The sequence below is a fragment of the Octopus bimaculoides genome, chromosome 5 (assembly GCF_001194135.2).
Source record: "Octopus bimaculoides isolate UCB-OBI-ISO-001 chromosome 5, ASM119413v2, whole genome shotgun sequence".
NCBI classification, from domain to species: Eukaryota; Metazoa; Mollusca; class Cephalopoda; order Octopoda; family Octopodidae; genus Octopus; species Octopus bimaculoides.
In genome coordinates this window covers 127,080,511-127,105,100 of record NC_068985.1, presented here as the reverse complement: position 1 = coordinate 127,105,100, position 24,590 = coordinate 127,080,511, and the positions used below count along the sequence as shown (strand labels likewise).

General features: G+C 37.2%; 3 protein-coding genes across 4 annotated transcripts in view; 1 reads left to right on the top strand and 2 right to left on the bottom strand.

Moving 5' to 3' along the window:
* LOC106871245 (peptidyl-prolyl cis-trans isomerase-like 1) overlaps positions 1–3,656 on the bottom strand; it is an 82,051-nt gene extending 78,395 nt beyond the window's left edge. The window contains exon 1 of the mRNA XM_052968004.1: positions 3,387–3,656. Within this exon, the coding sequence (XP_052823964.1) occupies positions 3,387–3,421 (35 nt within the window). The 5' untranslated portion in view covers positions 3,422–3,656. The remainder of the gene's footprint in view (positions 1–3,386) is intronic.
* A 140-nt stretch (positions 3,657–3,796) lies between these two features.
* Positions 3,797–24,590, top strand: part of LOC106871250 (ankyrin repeat domain-containing protein 16) — a 75,976-nt gene continuing 55,182 nt past the window's right edge. The window contains exon 1 of one of the 2 annotated variants that reach the window (XR_008264163.1): positions 3,797–4,377. Coding sequence is in view for 1 of the 2 variants with exons in the window: in XM_014917603.2 (XP_014773089.1) it covers positions 4,019–4,377 (359 nt within the window). In the remaining variant the exon portion in view is untranslated. The remainder of the gene's footprint in view (positions 4,378–24,590) is intronic. The other variant, XM_014917603.2, reaches the window with a different exon arrangement.
* Positions 14,254–24,590, bottom strand: part of LOC106871251 (uncharacterized) — an 11,611-nt gene continuing 1,274 nt past the window's right edge. Inside the window, exons 2-4 of the mRNA XM_014917605.2 lie at positions 21,092–21,273; positions 16,717–16,824; positions 14,254–14,438 (exon numbers count right to left, since the gene is read on the bottom strand). Coding sequence (XP_014773091.1) covers positions 14,388–14,438; positions 16,717–16,824; positions 21,092–21,273 — 341 coding nt within the window. The 3' untranslated portion in view covers positions 14,254–14,387. The remainder of the gene's footprint in view (positions 14,439–16,716; positions 16,825–21,091; positions 21,274–24,590) is intronic.

Here is a 24,590-nt window from a genome sequence, read left to right as displayed (position 1 = left end):
AAAATAGAGATGATTGAGGAAAGATAAATATAAATAAGGTAAATTTATAGTTAATAAAAAATAAAATAAAATATTCATTTATAAAGTGTAAATAAAATTATAAATTCATATATGTATATGTACATATATAAATATAATTAGATATTGTTAATATAACAATACATAAAAACAGGCTAGAGTTGAAGTGCTCAACATGAGCTAGAATTCAAATTATAGTTAGAATGGAGACATAAGGGTGGAAGACCACAGGAACAATACCGCATATCCAGCACAAGATTTAATATATATGTGTGTGTTCAAATCATTCTAGAATCAATAAATATAGTTTTAGAGACTTGAAACTATTCAATTCAAATTCTAAAAGAACACCAAAAGTTTGTGAACTTACATATATAGTTTCTTTGACTATTCATGTTTCTCATTTTATTTTCATATATAACATAAAAACATGTTCATCTTTTAGAACATTGTCATTTTATAAGATTTTGCAGGAAAATTCTTAAATTAACATAAACATTTATTTGTATAAAAGAAAATTACCAGAGAACTTTCTTCTGATTCCTCTAAATCTTTCTGTTAAAACTATATAGAAACTATTTGTGGGGAATTTTTTTATCACAGCAGCTGGTCACATGCTACAAAGTTTAACGAAACCTACTGCAGCATTACAACAGGCGATGGCAAAGCTAAGGTGTTGGGAAACCCAAGCACCCGCATGTGCATCACCTGACACCTTAGTGAGGTGAGCTGGCAGCATTGACAAGAACTTTATGGTGAGTGGCCCAGTCCCTCCAAACATCTCAAACGCCACAGGTTGGAAGAGATAGATCAGTCAGGTCTTGGTGCTTCAAGGTTTTCTTGTTTGGCTATGGAAGCAGTGACCCTCCCATTAACTGTAACATCCAGAACATGGAAGGGAGCACTAGCTGAAAGAAAGCAGCACCTTGAAAATTGATCAGAGTTGAAAGTGGCACCTGAACACAGATTGTCCTGTACTCTGTTTCTGTCTATCCTCCACTGTAATCAGAACAGACAAACCCAGCTCTTTCCACTGGAATAGAACTTCATCCATCTCCCTCTTGGAATTAGTCCATGTTGGAGAGGAGAGGATGTTGCTTATCAAAGGGGAGCAAGTGTAGATGGAGGAAAGAAAACAGGGAAGAGATAAAGACAAGCCCTTGTGCACAACTACAACCCCAAACCGTTTGGGCAAAGCAGCTTGGTTGTAAAAGTCTGGGGAGAATCTGACATTGACCAAGCATTCGAGTTTCCTGAAGATTAGGTTGTCAAAGTATTGGAGGGATGACAAGAATCTGTAAGAGGAACTAACTCTCAGAAAATACAATAGCTTAGGAATTGACAAGTAATTCCTAACTATAAATAAACCTCAACTACCTCAAGGTCTTTTTAAAAGTTGTTCAAGGTTAGCCATTTTGGATCTAAAGAAAGACTCAAAAGCTAGGCCTGTAATTGAGGCTCCAAGGGAGCACCATGCTGATGAAGGAGGAATTGCAATTGAGGGGAGGGAGTCAAGAAATAGTTTAGTAATCTGCTCATGTGGCTGAGGAGCCAGAGCTAACATTTGGAGCTGTTAATGCGAACACCTTTATGACCAAATGTCACATTTATCATCCTCACAGCTGCAAGTACCTTGTCAGGAGGGCCTCCCAAACAAGCATCATCAAGGTACCAGGCATTTAGGTCTAGGTTGGCTCCCAACTTGATAACATCATCAATACACAATGCAAATAGGGCAGGACCAAGTGGGTCAGCCTGTTGGACTCCAGAGGCAGATGGGATGAGGTGGTCAAGCAAAGTGATAAAGTGGTGGGGAATTCTCCCTTACTGCACGGAAGATGACGTCTCGACTGATGGAATTAAAAGCATTCTTAAAGTCTAGTTTGAGGATGACTTTTGGGGACACAGAAGGCAAGTTGGTGAAAACTCTGGTGGCATGAGCAGCAGCCTCACAACCTATCTTAGTACCTATTTCTAGCCGAATAGAAGAAAATTCCTTGAACGGTCAGTTAGAAATTGAGGACGAGCCGTTGCAGAGTATAGCCAACTGTTACAGGGCAGAGATTACTGTTGGGCTTGGTGAGACCAAATATTTTGGCCCCAAAGAACAGAGGATGAATGTAGACAAGGACACTCTTGGATGAGAGCAAGTTTATAAACTGTGTTAGGTTCTCCAAGAGTTCAAGCCCAGCATCATCAGCAGAGAGGGAGATTCTATCCTTGAGATGCTGAGGTCATAAGCCATCGATCCCAATGCCAGAACCTGCTGGAAAAGAGGCAATTGCCATCCTGGCATTGTCAGAGGTGAAGATGGGTTGAAGAAAACTTGGTGGGTCGGGCCAGTGTAGGTGATCATCTGGAGGGGCTGGAGGATGATTCTCCTTCAGTTGGTTGAGGGAGTCTCTAGTACACGGGAAGAGAGTGGACAAAGAGGAAAAAAGGCAAACAGCTCCTTTAATGTCATATTCGCTGAATTTGGCATTAACAGCCTTAAGTTACATGGCTGACCATTGTTCAGGGTTGAGCTGATGATTGACGTGAGATGAACAGTGGATGGAGTAGATTCAAACAGCTGAAACTGCCATTTCAGGGAAGAAGTGAGAGAACCACTATTCCCATTTATCACATAGAGGGAGACCAAAGGGAACAGGAATAGTTTCTGCCAGTCCAAGGTGTTGTTGGATAGGCAGATGTTCTTCAGTAGTTTTGAGAGAACTCAGGCGAAACAAGTCTGAGCACCCTTAGGGAATCAACTGACATGCTTCAACTTAGACAAACTCTGGAAGGTGGTGGCAAAATCTTCAACAGGGATCTGGACTTCAGAGCAAGGTTCTATCCTACTAAGGATGTCAGAGCTGAAGTAACATCGGTTGCATGTCCAGAAGTCTTCTTTGAAAACTAAAGAGAGGTGCAGGAGAAAGGGTTGAGAAACACTGTATGAAGTGTTGTGAGCAATTTAATTGCTATTTTTAGAATGTTGATTGATCAAGTAAGAATTTTGAGGTTGGCTTGAGTTGGAGTTTATGTTTAGCAAAGAGTGGTTCTTATATATAATTTAAAGAACAAAAGTATGCGAAAATTGACATCCTCCTCTTGATCTATAATAATCTTTTCTACATACAGACACAAGGCCTGAACTTTTGGGGGAGGAGACTAGTCGATTATATTGACCCTAGTGTTTCACTGGTACCTATTTTATCGACCCCCATAAAGATGAAAGCAAAGTCAACCGCGGTGAAATTTGAACTCAGAACGAAATACCATTAATAATGGACGAAATACCATTAATAATAATTGACGCAAAATTGTCTGTCTGTCCGGGACCCCTGTATCTCAGACTACATTTGCTCTACATAGACATATTATACCTTTTTGGAATCAGGATTGAAAACTTGCCCTTCATTTGGTTCTTGAACAACCAGCAGTGGGATCAGGTCTGGATGAGGATTTGTTATATGCTAACAGTTGAAAATTCAAATTCTAAAAGAACACTAAAAATTAGTGAACTTACAAGTTCTTCATTTAAACTAATACAATATTGGTAGCGTACCAATAAATACTTTATTATTATTATTGTTGTCTTTAGTTTTGGGTCGCAGGCCCAGTTAGCCTTCCACAAGAGCTAACTCAAAAGTCGGCACTCCGTGCGAACTTTTTAGTATTGACGAGGAGTCCAAGTTACGTCCCTTGACAGCTTAAACGTGGTAAAACCTGAGAATTGGCACTGAAAGTTGGTCATACATCAAAAAAATCCCCCAAGCAAATCAATCTCACCAGTGAACAACTTCAAACAGTAGATTCTTTCCTAGTCACTGAATACACACGAATACCCTAATTAATTATTAACTTGTTTGGCAAAAATAAATTTCTGCGACTGCCAAATAAATAAATACTTAACTTTCTAAAGTTTAGGAATACGAGGACCGGTGTTGATGTCATCGGTGTGAACCCAAATTATCTACAATAACAAACTGCACATGGCTTTCTATGTTCTTTCGCAATGAGTAACTTTTACTTTGAACACCTTATACAAGCAGCTCAGAAGGGAAATTTACAATATTTTATTGACTATATTGATAGTTTTCAGGAAGCTTGGTTGATCAAGAAATGTAATAAAGCAGGGGACAACATTATTCATTTAATTGCTCGTTTCGGGCGTCTAAATATTCTAAAGTTTATTAGCCAAGAACTTCTCAATCGCCATCTGGAATGGACCTTAAACACTAAAATTGTGTTCGAATCCATCAATAATGATCGTAAAACACCGTTACACGAAGCTTCTCAAGCTAACCAAATAGAATGTCTACAGTTCTTGCTCAGCTTATCTCTTAACGTGGACAGTATGAAAAAAGGAGACTGGTGAGTAAGGAGCCAGTTTCTCATAACTTCTTAATTATGCATCACACACACACACACTCTCTCTCTCTTTCTCTCTCTCTCTCTCTCTCTCACACATACACAAACTGGATGGGAGTGAGCATTAAACTATAGTTGTGGCGAAATTATTGTATTCTTATTCCACAGGTCTTAGAACGTCAAGTAACTTTTACAATTTCTGTCGGTTAATATAACGATCTTCACTCGTTAACAAAAAAAAAAAAAAAAAAAAAAAGCACCCTGCCGGGTGTTAACAGCTGTGTAGAAAACGAATAGGACAAAAAAAAACTTGCGTAAACGAACCTGTGGGGTGGAGAGAGGACTTTCGTAAAATTCACAAGATCCCATTTTTCCGTCATAACTTTCGGGAAAATGGATATATATTGATTTTTTTTTCTGTCTAGCTCAGTACACCATGCGGCGGTGCTTATTATTATGCACCACCCCTCCACAAGATGGAAGAACAACAATAAAGGAAAATAGAGCAATGGAAGTTCAGTGCATCTGCATTAAGGCCTGCGAGAATATGAGGGTCTTTAGGATTCATCACACCAGTGTAAGGTGTGTGTCAGCTGAAGGGATGACATAGTACACAGAGGTATCTTGTGAGATGCAGGAGAAGCATGGCCTGGATATAAACCACTGAGCCTAGAGCCTCCGTATGTCACCTACAGTTGCTAGCATTGGTCTACTGGATGACCCTTTGGTTGGCTACACTCAGCTAGCCCAGCCAAGGATCCAGTGGGTCCCATTCATCAAAGACATCTGAGTGGCAGGAGTCTGACATAAGCGTTGGCTGGATTTTGGCAGTAACTGCTGAGGGAGATGTGGACCATCCACCAGTTAAAAACTGTGACATCCATTATTGTGAACTTTGATACTGAGTGTTTTGAGACCAAGGAAGCCTGGCCCATACCATCTGTTTTTTTTTTTTGTGCTAACCGCAGGGTAATGAAAATCTTGCATCCTAAGAACAAACTTAAATCAGATGTAAGCAATACACGGAAGCAGAGGTGATTGAAAAAATTGACCCAGCAAATTTTGGGGCAATCCTCAGGAAGGAGCTTCTGGTATTGACAAGAACAGAGAAGCCATAGGAGATGAAGAGAGAAAGCAAGTAAGTGAGCTGCATTCTTGGCTAACCTCTACAAATTGACAAAGCAGCTTCTCAGTCAGAAGCAGACTACAGTTCTATGTTTAAGAGATGAGGAATTATTTACATTTTACAGATATTTGTCCTTATCTTGTTTGTTGTTAACACACTGTTTCAGCTGATATACTCTCCAGCCTTCATCAGGTGTCTTGGGGAAATTTCGAACCTGGGTTCTCATTCCTAAGGTATTTTTTGATGTTGTTATTATTATTATTACTATTATTCAGGCCACTGCCTGGAATTGAACTCGGAATCTTGGGGTTAGTAGCCCGCGCTCTTAACCACTACGCACATATTTTAGAACACAACAACCTCCTAAGCAGACCAAGTGCAGATATGAATAGCATATGGGAACCGGTATTCAAGAAGGATAGGAGAATATTAGATTTATAAGCCCTAAAATTCACTCCATAATTGCCCACGGGCATATGGCATAGCGGTTAATAACCCCAAGATTCTGAGTTCAATTCCAGGCAGTGACCTGAATAATAATAACATTGAAAAATACCTTAGGAATGAGAATGGAGGGTATATCAGCCAAAACGTTTTAACAACAAACAAGATGAGGACAAATATCCGTCAAATGTAAATAATGTAAATAAAGAAGCAGACTAGTCAGGTGACCTGTTCCAAAGATGCCAATAATGAATACCTCACAAGTGTTTAGAGTGATAGTGAGAGAGAGCCAACTCTGGGCTTATGCAAAGCACTCATAACCTCACCAGAATCAAGAGTGGTATTCAGCTTGGAGGAGCCTTGCCCAAGAGATGTGAAAGAAGTAATAAGAACAAGATCTAACTGAGCATCAGGCTGAAGTGAAATCCTATAAAATTTCTATAAGAACTGTTCAAAGCTACTCCGTGAGATTTGGAGGAGAAGGAAAGTTGTGTAATCATTATGGACTATTACAGCTTGTTTAGGTTGAGGATATACTTCGGCTAGCTGGCTTGCACCAATTAGAAGTGGAGATAATTACTGATTGCACTAGTTCAGTGTCTCTCTTTGCATTGGCAATGAAACAACTTTGGCTAAAGCCATGTTGACCTTTAATGAATGATCCTGTGCCTTCTATATATATTGCTAACAAATTTGGCTTGATGTCTTTCAATTGTATTGAATGTGACATTAGTGTCCACTGATTTATGTAGCCAGCAGTAATTTCAAGACCAGTTATAATTTACTATTATTCAGTTCATGTTGTTTTCTTGATAGCTGCAATTATGTCTTTAATTGTTATTGTCATTTATGAAAGTAGGTGTAGTATTGTATGGTATTCTTAGAGAAAGAATATAGACTACAAATTTTCCGTTTTTTTATTTGCTAGGTTAAAGATACTTTTATAGTGTTACTAGAATATCTAGACAATTTTTTCTTGAATTAAGATAAACAAAGTTCTTTTTTAATCTAAAATATACTCTCCTTCATTTTCTACAATGCCCTTCCATCTATCTGGTAGATTTGCAAGGTCTCTCTTCCAAAATTCACTTGTCCGTGATGAAAAATACTCCTCCAGTACTGTTTTGACCTCGTCTACAGAATTCATATTTTTTCCATCTAAATGATTTTGAAGACTGCGGAATAAATGATAATCAGATGGAGCAGTGTCTGGCAAATATAATGAGTGGGGCATTGTTTACCATTCAAACTGCTCTAACTTTTGGAATGTCATCCTCATTGTATGTGGCTGATCATTGTCTTGATGGAAGAACATCTTTCATCTTGAAACCAAAGTCGCTCAAGCTGCTTGCAGTAGATATTTGTTAATATTTGGTTTCGGTTTAAAAATTCAAAGTGGACAAACTTTTCACATCCCATTAAACAGATAACAATATTTGACATGGGTGAAGATTTTCTTTAGCCTGGGGTGCCAGTGTTTCTCCTTTCCCTTCCCACTGTCTTCAGCATGTGACATTTTTATAGAGAACCCATTTCTCATCACCAGTCACTATTCAGTCCAAAAAAGGTTCATTCATGAAATGTGACAGCAAAGAGCACACATTCACTCTCTGCATTCGATTGGACTTGGAAAGTTTATGAGAAACCCATTGACACAATTTACTGACCTTCCTGATGGCATGCAGATGTCAATGAATGGTTGAATGACCAAATCTAAGCTTCTCTACCAGTTCCTCAACAGTTACAATGGGATTTTGTTCTATCAGGGTTTGCAGGACAAGGCTTGTCTTCTAGGCTGTAGTTTCCAGCTCAGAATTTCTGGAACCATCGTTGACACTAGCTTACACTTATTGTCTGATCCCCATATACTGCATTAATATTCCTTGCACTCTCCGTTGCATTGTTGCCAAATATGCTCCTTTGTTACTTCCATTATAGCTTTGAAAAAGATAACTGTTAAAATCGAACTGTACTCTTCAAAACTTGCACTAAGAATAAGGACAAGGTAAAATTACTACCTGTTTTTATAGCAAGTTGATGCAGGTAGTTTATCCTATCCCTTTTAGTTCATGCAATTGAAAATATCGCATTATTTATGGGATGACCCAATATTTAAAGATATTAGATCTGCTTATTATAAAAAAAAAAAACAAAAAAAAACAAGACAATAATTTTAACTCTTTGTCTAGGAATAATTTTTTTTAAGAGAAATACTCCCACATTTCACCCTGGAAAGCACTATTTTTGACAAGTTAAACACTTGTGCTAATGGAATTCTGCTTTACACACGTCATATAACCTCTCATAACGTTTTTATTTTTTGAAATTTTCAGAAAATTTTTGTGTATTCTACACATGAGAATTCACATGACTATGAAAAAAAAATATTTTTTCTTCCCATTTTTAAAAATGAAAAAAAAATTTTTGCTTAATTTTTCTTATTAAATTACAGTTTTAAAATAAGGACAATCCGAATTTTTGGCTTAAATCCCAGCAATAGACCATTAACTGTGTTTATGGGGAGAAAGATATTGTATGTCAGACTGACAAACAAATGAGGTGGCTGTGAGATATGCTAAATGTACAGTAATCCCTCAACTATCGCTGGTGTTACGTTCTAAAATCCACCCCGTGATAGGTGAAACAGTACTGTACTGTATATTTTTTTAATCTTTATAATTTGTATATGTTTATTTTATTATAAATGCAAAACAACACCACACAGTCGCCTCCTGAGTTTCATTTTCCATACAGTATGTGCAATTCTTTGTTTACTCATCTACAGTTTGTGTTGGCACTCCGTTGCTTACGATGTTGAGGGTTCCAGTTGATCCGATCAACGGAACAGCCTGCTCGTGAAATTAATGTGCAAGTGGCTGAGCCCTCCACAGACACGTGTACCCTTAATGTAGTTCTCGGGGAGATTCAGCGTGACACAGAGTGTGACAAGGCTGACCCTTTGAATTACAGGCACAACAGAAACAGGAAGTAAGAGTGAGAGAATGTTGTGGTGAAAGAGTACAGCAGGGTTCGCCACCATTCCCTGCTGGAGCCTCGTGGAGCTTTAGGTGTTTTTGATCAATAAACACTCACAACACCCGGTCTGGGAATCGAAACCGCGATCCTATGACCGCGAGTCCGCTGCCCTAACCACTGGGCCATTGCGCCTCCACTCATCTACAGTACACTACATATTTTCTTTTAATATATTTTAATTAATGTGTTATACAGTGCAGTGCTGTACTGTATTTTTATTTATTAATTTATTAATTTTTATGCATGGAAATACTTATTGGCCACAGAGACCCACAATATACTGAGGTGTCCATGATATAAATTTACATATATTAGTCAGAAAAATATGTGATGTACTGAGGGTATGTTAGGTGAACCGCAGTATGGCGAGTGATTACTGTAACAGCTAAATCGGCCATAAATCATGCATCAAAAAATTTCTTTTTCTGCATAATCATATGAATTCCTGTGTATAATACAAGTTCACCAAAATTTTCTGAAAATTCCAAAAAATGAAAAAAAAGTTACAAGGGGGTTACATGGCATGTGTAAAGCATTCAGATTAAATTTGTCAAATGTAATGCTTGTTTATTCACATTGCTGTCAACTAATCATGCATTATCTTGTAGTTTTTAAATTTCAGTGATGTAACTATTTATTTTTAGAATGATATTGTGGGGTAGGTGTGACAGGCTGGATCTGGTCAGTTTGCATGTAAAACTGGTAGAATATTTTGGGCCAGATATGGTTGGTTCACATGTGAAAGGGTTAACCTATTTGACAACAGTAAATAACTTCTTTTATCATTTATCTTTTACTTGTCGCAGTCATTAGACTGAGGCCAAGCTGGAGCACCACCTTGAAATTTTAGTTGCATGAATTGACCCCAGTACTTATTTTTTAAGCCTGGTACTTATTCTCTCGGTCTCTTTTGCCAAACCACCAAGTTATAGAGACCCAAATACAGATACAAAGACACACGCATACAAACATACACAATGGGCTTCTTTTCAGTTTCCATCTACCAAATCCACTCACAAAGCTTTGGTCAGCCTGAGGCTATAGTTGAAGACACTTGCCCAAGGTGCCATGCAGTGGGACTGAACCCGGAACCATGAGGCTGAGAAGCAAGATTCTTACCATGCAGCCATGTCCAAAAGTTGTTTTTTTTATTTAGTGTTCTGGTTTGTTCTTTAAGAAAGAGTGGGTGGAGCAGTATGTGGCAACGTAGCTGTTCTACATTAATCCCAAATGATAGAAATGTAATTATTTTGATAAGGGTATTAATGGAAATAGTGGCACTAATTTGTTTGTTTTTTTTATAAATGTATTCTGTAACATTTTAGGAATTTGCTGTTTCAATTAGTCATTTAATTACTACTTCACCATTTTGCTTTATTCCTCTCCTTCTGTCTGCCTGTCTCTCTACAATTGCCCTTGTCTCTAGCTCTACCACCTTGTCTCCTGCTTCTTTCTTTTCTTGTTTGTTATTCACTTTTTATATTTTTCTTCATATATGTGCTTATTATTTCAACTCCCAACCTGCCAAAAGCACGTTTCTGTTAAAATATCACCATTTGTTTTGATTGGGTTTATGTAATATGAGTAAATAGTTTTAACATTTCTGAAACTAGTCCTGTGCTTTGGCATGACCTTCAAATCAATAATGGGTCAGGATAACCTCATATTTACAAACAAAAAGGTATGTGGGAGTTTAAGATATTTTTATAAGACTTAAGAGAAAGATGAGTGTGTCTGAGACTGACCTATATTCTTTCAAAATTATGTATGTATGTATGTGCAAAACATAACATGAAGATAACCTCTGATCTAATTCAGGTTTGTTTTTCAGTTAAATTTCTACATTAACTCATTTTTATTCTTCAGCTTATGTTAATTTCTTTAGCGCTGACTGGCACCTCTGAATTAAAAAAACAGCCGGCTTTTTAAGGTTAATATAGTATTATGACACATGTTACAAATGGAAGATGGAGAGCAGAAACCTAGTCAGTTTTAGATTCCAGTGGCTAATCAAGTCTTTCGACACCGTAAGTAGAAAAGAGCTTCAGAAAATCATGGCAGAGTTTGGATATTCCAGAAAATTCATCACTACTGTCATTGTATGAAAGCTACATGACGGCATGCTGGGCAAAGTTCAAGACAATAGAAAGACATCAGAAGTATTTCCCTGTCTTCAACGGAATGAAATAAGGTTGTATTCTTGCACCCATTCTGTTCAGCTCCATGTTTTCTAACATACTGATGGAAGCCTTTAAAGACATTGATATCAGATACCATACTGAGGGACCAATCTTTAATTTTAGCAGGCATCCAGTGAAAAACCAAGACTTTGACAGACAACTTAAATGATTTTCTGTTTGCTGAAGATTGTGCCCCCAACGATGTCTCAGAAGTATTAACAAGTTCTCTGATGATTGTAATAATTTCAGCCAGACAGTCAGTACGAAGAAGACCAGAGTGATGCTTCAGCTTGCGCAGGAAAGGCATACATTGAAACTAACATTTTCTTCAATGGGCAATGACTAAATGCAGTGAACAAGTTCACCTTCCTGGGAAGCATACTGAATTCAGCTGACGTCACAAGGATGTGTAGAACAGATGAGGCATCACTCTAAAGATCAAGAGGTATCAGGCTGTAGTTCTCACCATGCGGCTCTATGGTTGTGAAGCACAGACTGTCTGCCAACAATATACAAGGGAGCTGAACCATTTTCATTCCACTTGTTTCAGAAAAGAATTCTTGGCATTATGCAGCAGAACAAGATTCTTGACATAACTCTCTCATGTTGGACTGCTCACTACCCACATAATCCTGATTCAGTCACAGCTGTGTCGGGCAAGTCATGTAGTTTGCATGCCAGTATACAAACTGTTCTGCAGCAAATTCCAGAATGGTAAACACTTCTAAGGTGCATAAAAAATGTGACAAAGGCACACTGAAAACTTCACTGAGTGCCTTCAACATCCACCAATAATGAGTGGGAGCAGACAACATTGGACAGAGTAAAAAGCTATACTGAAGCTGACAAGGACTTCAAGACATGTGAAGCCAGCAGAGTGACTTCAGCTGAGCTATGCAGGGAGATCAGAAAGTCAAAGGCACTCAGGTCTCCCACTGCTGCTTGCATTCTCTGTGCACACCCCCCAAAAAACTTCCTGCCATGTGTGGATTGGATTAACTAGCTATCTGTGCACTCACAAAGCCTGAATACTGATGGATGACTAGATGGTCTTCATCAGATTGACAGACAGACATCATATATAACCTTTCTCATGTGTATAAATGATAGAAGTTTCCATAAATGATAACATCAGTATGTATGATAATTGTTTTCAGTTAATCCTGTGGTTAAGTGGTATATCCAATTCAGTTGATTGCCAAATGTATTTATTTTAGAAACATTGGAAAAAGGAAGAGCAAAGTGAACCCTGCTGAGACAATGTTACCTGACTGGCTCCCCATGCCGGTGGCACGTAAAAAGCATCATCTGAATGTGGTTGATGCCAGCTCCCCGTCCTGATTGGCTCCTGTGCCGGAAGCACGTAAAAAGCACCATCCAAACATGGCCGATACCAGTAATTCCTGACTGGCTCCCATGCCAGTAGCACATATAAAGCACCCACTACATTCTCAAAGTGGTTGGCATTAAGAAGGGCATCTATCTGTAGAAATATTGCCAAATCAGATTGGAGCCTGGTGCAGCCTCTTGGTTTGTCAGTCCCCAGTCAAACCGTCCAACCCATGCCAGCATGAAAAGCGGGCGTTAAATGATGATGATGATGACAGTGGTGTCACTGCTTACAACAGTAAACAATACTGACTTCAGTATCCTGTAACAGCTAAGTGAATTCAGCTATTCACAATTCTGTGTCTTGGTTGCATACATAAAGCTATATTTGTGCCAAGATACAAACCACCAACTCTTTGAATCATTGTCCATATCCTTATTGACTCAACAGTCTGTGTTTTCCTAAAGAAGAATAAAACATTGTTAGGCATGTAGAGCACAGATAACTAAGTAAATACCAGCCAAAAGTTTGGTAGTTCTATTTCTAATTTCTCCCAGTCTATTTTATTGTTGCAGAAGTTGAGGCCATAGAGGGATTTATTTGTGCTTCTGTTCGTTATTGACCTATTATAACAGAAATAGTCTTTACTTTTTAATGTTAAGTAATGACAACTTAAAACCAAGACACTATAAGAATTTTTTTAATTTTTTGCTTTTTTATCTTATTTGTGCAATACCAACAATTATTAAAACTGATTTAGAAAAAAATTCAGAAAACCCTGGGTTAATGTATACTCATTTAAATCAAATCCAATATTTCATCATCATCATCGTTTAAAGTCCGCTTTCCATGCTAGCATGGGTTAAACCTCCAGTCAGCTATAATTCAGCAGATCCAAAGGTCTCTCAGCCATAAGCATACTGCCAGTTTTGCCAGAATGTGTAACTAGAACAGTATCTAATGCGTATAGCTTTTCTGCTCCCTGCCTTTTTTTTTTTTTTTTCAGATGGTAGGATTTGAGGGAGATATACCTGCTATTTCTAGAGAGTTGTGTAACCACATAATAGTTCCCTCATAGACTTGATGGTACTTGTTTTATCATTCCAGGTATGAAAAGCCTATTCAACCCCAACATGATTAATCTGTGTGCAGGTGCTATATGAAACAATATCAGATTTACCATAAGTTTAACAACTGCAGATCTGCCTTAAGTGTGCTAGGCCATCACCTCCAATGTATGTGTCACACTAGATAGCACCCAAACTGATCAAGACAATTTGAAAGAATTATAAATTCCCTTACATTACATTTAGGCTTTATGGAATTTGGAAGTTCAGTCTCTTAGTGTTTTTTATTTTTTTTTATTTGGCAATATCTTTTTGATACACATACATTATATATATTTATATATATATATATATACAATGGGCTTCTTTCAGTTTCTGTCTGCCAAATCCACTCACAAGGCTTTGGTTGGCCTCAAGTTATAGTAATGGTGCCATGTTGTGGGGCTGAACTGAGACCATGTGGTTAGGAAACAAACTTCATACCATGCAGCCAGGCTTGTGAAAAAAGAAGAAAAAAAACTGTTTTCATGTTTAAATTCCCAATGAATATGGCATCCCCTATCTCTTGAAAGTTTGTGAATTGTAAAACAATGGAAGGTCAGAGACAGAAAGAGCCTCCCATCTGATGCCAAAACAAGAAAAACATAAAACAAATGAACACAACTATATCACAAAAAAAAGAAAGAAAATAAAAAGTCAAATAAAAAGTATATATTTATTTCATTGACAAAATCAGACATAATATATTGGAACATAACATGACTGACAAATGATTGTTTTTTTTTTTAGTGTTCTCTTCATTGGAATTTTCACATGCTTTTCTGAAAATTTTATATCTTTTTAGCTCGACATTTGGCTGATACACCCTTAGCTGTGAATGTCTGCAACAAAAAATAAATAAATATCAACAGTCTGAGGCTAATAGTGGTTTCAAATTTTGGCACAAGGCCAGCAATTTCATAGAAGGAAGTAAGTTGATTAGACCAACCCCAGTGCTCAACTGATACTTATTTTATAGACCCTGACATGATGAAAGGCAAAGTTGACTTCAGCAGAATTTAAACTCGACATAGAGACAGATGAAATACCACAAAGCATTTTGCCCAGCATGCTAGCGATTCTGCCAGCTTGACACTTTTAGTCTGAAGCTAATATTTACTACAGTTAAACAAAACTTCAGAAAGAAAAGGGGCGGAGAGAGAAAGCATTGAAAACACAAAGGAAAATAAGAGAGATGTTTTGGTGACATGACAGATATTGTAAGTAGATGTGATTGAAAGCTGGTGATCAGTACACACCTACCTTGAGGAAGAGAAAGGTTGGAAATATTAGTGACCAAGAATGTTTACAGGTATCAACAATCTCTCTCACATGAATTATACATTTATACATATGCAAACACACACAAACATTTACACATACACACATATCATCATCATCATCATTTAACATCTGTTTCATGCTGGTATGGATTGGACAGTTTGACAAAGATCCAATCGGTCCAAGGACTACATTGTGCACCATTGCATTGTTGACATTAGACGTATTCAGATACGAAACGTTGTAACAAAATCAGTACAGGCTGTAATTTCTATAGAAAATCTGTAGAGATATCTTTAACAAGTGATTTAATAGTACTGATAACATGGCAAGAGACAGTATTGACTTATAAAGTGTTTAATATACTACTCTGTAGTATAACAAAATATTAATATGTATGTACTAGCTGCCAAGAATGTGCTTAATATGTAAAATTGGTACATCCAACAGTGTTACACTGTTATATTTAGTAGCTATTTAAGCACTGAGTTCATGGATGGTTAATGGGTTGGATGTAGTACTGAAGAAAGAGCAAGAACTCATGAAATATGCATATACACTCATTACCCATTTTTCCATCTTCAATCACATTCTTGTTTACCTTAGACATATTCAGATACAAAACGTCGTATCAAAATCAGTGCTATAGAATATCTGTAGAGGTAACCTTAAAAACTGATGTAATAGCACTGCTAACACAGCAGTACATAGTATTTAATATACTTTGTAGTATATTGTGGTTGCATAACAAAATATGGTGTCCCTACATGTACATACCAGCTGTTAGGAATGTGTTTTATATCTAAAACTGGTATATCCAATAATGTTACACTGCTGTATTTAGTGGTTATTTAAGCAATGTGTTCATGTATGGTTAATGGGTTGAATGTAGTGCTGGATGAGGAGCAAGAACTCCTGAAATATGCATATACACCCATTACCCACTTTTCCATCTTCGATCACATTGTTGTTGACAGGTGTATTTGGATATGAAATGTCTTAACAAAATCAGTGCTGGCTATAATTTCTATGGAGAATCTGTAGAGATAAGCTCAAAAAGTGTCTGCTTTGGCATGGTTTCTATGGCTAGATGCCAACCACTTTATAATGTGTACTGGGTGCATTTTTCATGCCACCATGCAGCAAATTTACAAAATCCAAGCAAAAATGGTGCAAACATAGTTGTGTGGTTTAGAAGTTTACACTGCAATCATGTCATTTCAGGTTCAATCCCATGAAGCAGCACTTTGGACAAGTGTCTTCTACTATACAGCTCTAGATTGACCAATGCCTAGTGAATGAATCTGATAGCCCAAAACAATTTCAAAGTCCATTGTGTGTGTATATTTATATAAGGCTATGCTCCAACATGGCCACGGTCAAATGTATGAAACAAGTAAAAGAATAAATATATTATTTGTGGGTATGTGTGTGTGTTTGTTTATTTGTATTCATCTCATCACTTGACAACTGATGTGGGTTTGTTTGCCTCCAATGACTTAATGGTTCAGCAAAAAGAGACTGATAGAATAAGCATAAGTGCTAGACTTTACTGAGGGATAGTGTCCCAGCATGGCCACAATCCAATGACTGTAACAAGTCAAAATACATGTCTGCTCTCTCTCTCTCTCTCTCTCTCTCTCTCTCTCTCTCTCTCTCTCTCTCTCTCTCTCTCTCTCTCTCTCACACACACACTCTCTCTCTCCCTCTCTCACACACACACGCGCACGCAAAGAAACATAAATATATTGTTGGAAAGACTTGTAGCAAGACAGACACACTTTGAAACCTAAGCAACAAAATTAGAATTAGGAAAAAAAAGCAAAGCATCAGACTTACCACTGTTAAGATGTCCCCATCGACCTCCCTGATAGTTATAATTTCAGTTGGTGACCATTCAGTGTAGCATTCTTTAATTTTAGTTGGGCTTTCTATTGTAATGACCCCCTGGGAAATGAAGCAAAACATTGTTAGTACATCATTCACTATTCCAAAATTCTTGCTCTGTCATCATCATCATCATCGTTTAATGTCCATTTTCCATGCTGGCATGGGTTGGACAGTTTGACAGGAGTTGTCCAGACACCAACTATCTGCTGTGGCCTGGTTTTTCCATGGCCGGATGCCCTTCCTAACCCTAACCCTAACACCGACCACTTTACAGAGTATGCTGGGTGTTTTTATATGCCACTGGCACAAGTGGGTTTTTAATGCAGCACTGGCTCTATAATAATAATAATAATAATAATAATAATGATAATGGTTTCGAGTTTGTCACAATGCCAGCAATTTTTGGGGAGGGGGTTAAGTCAATTATGTCAAATTCAGTACTCAACTGGAACTAATAATAATAATAATCCTTTCTACTAAAGGCCTGAAGTTTGTGGGGAGGGGACTAGTCAATTACATCAACCCCAGTGTTTCCCTGGTACTTAATTCATCGACCCTGAAAGGTTGACAGTCGACCTTGGCAGAATTTGATCTCAGAATGTAACGACAGGCAAAATACTGCTAAGCATTTCGCCCAGCATGCTAACAATTCTGCCAGCTCCCCCCCCCTCCACCTAATAATAATAATAATAATATTATTATTATTATTATTATAATTACATATGCTCGTGGTACATAAAAAGCATTTATGCTGGCACCATGTAAAGGTGCTCGTGTTGGTGCCAAGGTAAAAGCACCCAGCCCACATTATAAAGTGGCTGGTGTTAGGAAGGGCATCCAGTTGTAGAAATCAGACTGGATCCTGGTGCAACTCTCTGGCTTGCCAGCTCTGGTCAACCCATGTCACCATGGAAAACATGTTAAAGGATGAATAATAATAATAATGGTTTCAAATTTTGGCACAAGCCCAGCAGTTTTAGGGGTGGGGGTAAGTCAGTATGCCACTGGTACTTATATTATCAACCCTAAAACAAAGTTGACTTCAGCAGTATTTTACCCACTATGCTAAGGATTTTGTCAGTTCACAGTAATAATAATAATATTAATAATAATAATCCTTTCTACTATAGGCACAAGGCTTGAAATTTTGGGAAAGGAAACTAGTCAATTACATCAACCCCAGTATTTCACTGGTATTTGATTTATTGACCCCAAAAGGATGAAAGGCAAAGTTGATCTCGGTGGAATTTGAACTCAGAACGTAGCAACGGGCAAGATACTGCTAAGCATTTTGCCTGGCATACTAACAATTCTGCCAGCTCACATTAATAACAATAATATTTTTAAAGGATTGATGTAACTCTTCACAAGGGTAAACAGACAAGATGAAGAGCGCGATGTGATTGCAATAGATATTTTATTGGTTGAACGATATTTCGACAGCAAGCCCATCTTTGTTGAGTTCAAAAGAAAAAGTGATAAAAATTCAAATCTAAAATATATCAAGAGTAACCAGCATCCACATGTTAATGGACTGACATCACCAGTCTAAGTTTCAATTTTATAACTGGCAAAAAGAAAAAGATAGAAAAAATGGAAAGAAAAGAGAAAAGGAGGAAGAAGAAGAATATTTAATCAAACAGGTTTGTGTCAATTTGATGAAATTCTATCATTTTATGCATTCTTCCAGGATGTGATGTTAATAACCCGCAAACATATTTCTCCTCATGCTTTTTGAGTATTGAAAGTGTAGCAGATTCAAAATATTTTCTGAGAATATACACTTCAAAGTCTTTTTCAAAATTGCAGCCGTTTGAAGCAAAATGTTCAACAATCTCTGTCGAATTACTGTTATTGTGCCTAATGTCATATCTGTGCCCATTAAATCTTTTGTTTAATTGTTCTCTTGTACAACCAATGTAAGTTGTGTTTCGTGCATTCTGCCACATACACCAAATGGGAATCTCTACATGTCCCACCTTCTGTATAAATCATAACATTTCTGTTATGATTCCTAATTGAATTCACTTGACTCATGCTGTTGCACAATGAACAAGGCTTACCTCTCTTGCGACTGTTTTTCAAGGTACAGTATGCAGATATTCCAATGTTAGTTTTCTTGGAGTCAGAAATGGGGGGTTGATAGTTCTCTTATATTTTTATTCAATCTAAAGGCTACAATAGCCAGCTGAGGAAATATCTGTTCAAAATGAGGATATTTTTCTGCAACATGCTGGTGACTTTCATGCAACACTTTTGAAATACCAGCAACATTTCAGTGCCAGTTAATCACTAAATGAGTTCTGTCACATATTGTATTGTTTGCTAAAATTATGCATGACAGTTTGACTTTCTTTGCTAATCTTAGCTTTCTCATTTGCTATTTCCTTTAATCACGATTCACTGTAACTGCATTTGACATAATGGTGTACAAAAGCATTTGCATGTTTCCAGTAATCCCTTATATTAGTACAAATCCATTTTATACTCAAAAATTGGGATTTCTGATTTGACCAAATTCTACGATGTGGATGACCAGAGCAATGGTGGATGTAAATGTGGGATAACGTGGGCTTGCAAAATAACTCTGTCGCTATTTTGCCTCCAGAAAACTTAACTTTTGTGTCCCAAAAATTCAATGCTAGTTTTTGAAAAATTAGATGTACGTTTTATGTTGCATTTAAAGCCATAGTTTTTTGCATAATAGTCACAGAAATGCAAGAAGTTAATTAAACTATCCTGTGTTCCTTCCCAGACAAAAAAGGACATCATCAATGGACTGTAAGTAGAGTATTGGTTCATGAGCATGTAGGAATTTAAATGTCTTTAGTAATTGTGTCTTGAATTTTGTCATAAAGACATTAGCAAAATTAACTACTATGGGGGTACCCATGGCGCAACCTCTCGTCTGGAGGTAAAATTTTTATCCAAACTTCATTGTTACTTTGTAACACAAACCTTAATAGCCTACAGAGGAAATTTGATGGAATATCTTTGTTTGATTGTTTTTCGAAGGCATTCATGCATGCTTCTACCCCTTCATCATGGTCGATATTGGGATATAAGGAAGAAACATCCATGGTTACCAAAACACAGTTTATGATTTGGCTTCAATGCTTAAAAAAGTTGTTGATTTTAGACACAAAATCAAAAGTATCCTGAATATAGGAACTTGATCTTTTTGTGACGGGTAATAGAAAGTCATCCAGCCATTCCAAAATCTTGGTTGTACAGCATTCATATCTACTGTAAATTGGGTGCATTGTAGGAAATCTTTCAAACTTCTTTTGTATTTTAGAGAGACCATAAAATACTGGTGTACTTTTTTCTGACTGTAAAATCCTCGATTCAGCCTTAATAATGAAATTGTTTTCTTCCATTTCCAGAATTATTTTCTCAAGTTCCTCTCTGTAATTGGGGTTTGGATTGACAGGTAATTCTTTATATGAAGTTTTGTCACTTAAAACTTCTTCACAAGCCAAAATATACTCACTTTTATCCATAATTACCATAGTGTCTTTCTTTTCCACCATTTTAATAACAATAGAATTGTCATTAGTTAGACATTGGAGAGCATAACGTTGGGAATCTGTGAGGTTATTCCAGGACTTCTTTCTACTTGTTCTAAGGCTTTCCCTAATTCCTGTCTGACAAGATCCAAGATATTCAAGTAGTGCTTGTGAACGTCCATCCTGAACTTTATCTGGATACTAATTGGGATTCTTTTCAATCCAATTATGCCAGATTCGATGATCATCATTTTTATTTTCAGTAAGTATAGGGTTTTCTGACTTTTCATTACCAGTTTTTCCAGAAAAATATTCCTCCAGCTTGTGACGGTGGACAAACTGAAATAGCCGAGCTCATTTATTCTTGTCGATGTTTTTAGCGCTTGGGCAGAAACTCAGTCCAAGCGCCAAGTCAGAGACATCGTCGGGTGAAAGTTTTAGTTAAGATAATTTTATGACCGACTTATTCTCTCGTGTGATGGATTTTCTTGGGCAAGTGGTTTCCAGAGTCTTACTCTCATTTTAGATTCCTGACTACCTTATGGGCTTTGTTCAAAATCTTCACTTAAAACATGGAGCCTATTGGGTGATAAAATTTGTTCTGAATGTTCATGTGAGAAGTCATGTTTGTTCATCTTCCTCGGAGTAATCCATTTCATGCATCTCTCCAAGACTATTCTATTATCAGCTCTGTATTGGGAACAGTTCAGATCAGTTGTTGATACTTGAGTATCCAGTCATGCTGCATCCAACATTGGATCAAAAAACACATCAATGGTAGGAAAGAAAACAAATGGAAATAAAAAATATATTACCTTGAATTTCTTTCCATGGAGATCATCTGATTCAAATGGTTCCCCTATTTTGAAGTGATACTCTTTTGACATCCCACTGTTCATATCAGTATAGATGGATTTGTAACCATCACCGTCTTTTTGACATTCCATTATTGCACGAGTTTTCTTCATTTCTTCTATTTTGCTTTCGTCATTGAGGCCTGAAGAAAAAGATACAAATATATCAATTATAAGTATTTTATTCATAATCAGCATCACAACATGCCCCCCGCCCCCTCACACACACACACACACATTTGTGTGTGTGTCTCTCTCTCTCTATATATACACTAGCAGACATATCCAGTGTTGCTCAGGATTTAAATGTCATATGGTACAGTTAAGTTGAAATATTTAATACAGGGAAGTGCAGCATTGACAACAAAACATTTGTGGAGTAAATGAAGTACTAGTTCAACTAGGTGATATGTCAGGCATCTGTTTGGAAGATTCCAGGTCCTAATCTTGTCATGGAAAAGTGGGTGGTGGGTATGTGATTTTTGAATGCACCAAAAAGCTCTGTGGATATACTCTCCTTTGCAGCTGTCGGTGCTGCCACTACCACACTAAATAATCAGCAGACATAGGAACTACATCTATGTGATAAATTAAGGTTGTGGGTGCGCTCAACAACACCATAGGAGAGAAATCTACATGAAAGAAATGACATGGTAAAGGGGATGGAATAGGCTGAAGCTGTTCATGCAGTATTCCTGGCCAGGCGAATACTATGCTGCTCATAGCTTCCCATTGCTCTTGCAGTAACTGCACATGCAGCATTTTTTGGTTGTCTAATTGAAGTCTCCTGTGACGATTCATTTGCTCTCCTTCTTTTCAATTTCTCTGCTACCACTGTTTTTTAGTCAATGGAGGATCTCTTCTTTGGAGACATTATTGACAATTGTACATTAATAATTATTGACAATTGTACATTAATAATGAAATGTCAGTAAAAAAAGGTAAATAATATCAATATCTTAGCAAATTTTAAGAAATACATACAATGAACTGAGATGATACTGTTACGTTAATAATTAAACGACAATAAAAAACATCAGTATTACTTATCAATATTACCTAGTAACCAAATAAGTTTTACAAAGTACCACATGTAAGCGAATTAAGAGTCCAAAACCATCTCTGGAACATAAGTAATGTATGTTCCCAGTTTGAAGAAAATAAGTTGTGAACTTCAGAAGTTATACAGGTTTACACACCACACACACAATCTGAGTTTTATATATATAGATGTGTTTGTATATACTGGTGTAGCCTTCCAGTGTGCTAGCCCAATCAAACTGTCCAACCCATACCAGCATGGGCAACAGACATTAAATGATGATGATGATGATACATACGTATGCCAGTATGGGTTGGACGGTTTGACAAGAGCTGGCCTTATGTGTCTATTTTGGCATGGTTTTTACGGTTATCTTGTAGCTTTGAGATATTGATGATGTAATTGTTTATTTTACGAATGACATTGCAAGGTAGGTGTGAGAAGCCAGATCTGGCCAGTTTGAACATAAAACGGACAGAATATTTTGGCTGGATATGAGTGGCTGAAGCGCAAAAGGGTTAAACAGTTGGCTTGAAAGATCAGATCATATCTAACCCTAACCCTAACTGCTTTTATCTCCTTTGCCCACTGCACTCCAAGGGGGGGAGCTTTTTGTCAACCAATCTTCTTGGGTAATTTCAGTTATCTTTTAACTTTTACGTGTTTCAGTCATTGAACTGTGGCCATGCTGGGGCACTGCCCTGAATGGTTTAGTTGAACAAATCAACCCCTAATATTTTTTTTTTTTGAAGACCGGCATTCTGTTGGTTCTCTTTTACCCAACTGCTAAGTTATAGGGGCGGGGGTAAACAAACAACACCAGTTGTCAAACTGGTGCAGGACTAACACATACACACAGATATTTCCATTCTACCAATTAAATTCATGAGGCTTTGGCCAGTCCAGGGCTATAGTAGGTGTCACACTGTGGGACTGAACCTGGATACCTGTGGTTGGGGGAAGTAAACTTCTGACAACACAACTATGCCTGCACATTGAACTTTTTCGACATGCACCATCTTCACACATGGAAACACGACACAGCTACCATGAACTCTTGTAATCCTGAAACAAGAAACCTTTTGTTTTGCTTTTGTAATTACACCTCCAGAAATGTTACAACACTCAAATAAATTGTAATATAACTTTTACTTCTGATTTGTTTTATCATATAACTGTCGTCATACCACAATGTTGCATTCCATTACACGTCTGTCACCACAGAGCACTAGACAATCAGTGTTGGTTAGTTTACATCCTTGTAACTTAGTGGTTCAGCAAAAGAATTTGATATAAACCCAACTTACCATAAGTATTAGACTTATAAATAAGTACTGGAGTTGAGTTTGACTAAACCCTTCAAAGCCGTGCCCCAGCCAAGGCTGCAGTCTAGTGACTGGAGCAGGTAAACAATATAAGTTAACTTCATAACTCAAAATCTTTTCAAAATTATTACTTGACAGTCCAATTCTCTTTTCACTTGTTATGCAAATAATAAACTTCAATTTCAATTCAGTGAACAATATGAACCAAACGTAATGTAATGTGATTTTTGATAATCGAGAGAAGAATTTAATTATTTATCTTTTACTAGTTTGTCATTGGACTACAGTCATGCTGGGGCAACATCAAATCGACCACAATACTCTTGTTTTTTTAAAGTCTGGTACTTATTTTATTCTATCAGTCCCTTTTTGCTGAACTACTAAGTTATGGGTACATAATCAAACCAGCGGTGGTGGGGGTCAAACAGACACACTTTTGTAGTTCAGCAAAAGAGACTGTTAGAATTAGTACAAGCCTTAAAAAAGTCCTGGAGTCAATTTGTTCGACTAAAACCCTTCAAGGCGATGCCCCAGAATGGTAGCAGTCAAATGACTCAAACAAGTAAAAGATACACACAGGAATTCATACGATTATCCAAAAACACACAAAAAAGTGTGATTTGTTTTTAGCACATCCCACGACCAACTGATGCCTTCCTCGTTTCTCTCACTCTGACATGTATGATGCTTTTTAATATTTTTCTCCCCATAAACACATTTAATGGAGTTATGATGCACCTAAAGGTAGTCCATTGCTAGGATTTAAGCAAAAAATTTGGTCCGTATTTGAAACTGATTTTTTTTAAAAAATCGAAAACAGTAGAAATTTCAAGATGTATGGGGCGGATTTTTTTTGTTTTTTTTTTGCCATAATCGTATGAATTCTCGTTTGTAAAAGACAAATTCGCAAAATTTTCTGAAAGTTCCTAAAAATGAAAGAAAAGTTAGGAGGGATTATACTGGGTGCTTAAACCAGAATTTTGCTTACATTTTACCTGAAAAAGGACATGATCAAGGTTGGAATCAAGATTAATTTGGGGTTGGTTTATTAGTATATGAACTATACTTGCGCAAAATTTAAAATTGAATCGTA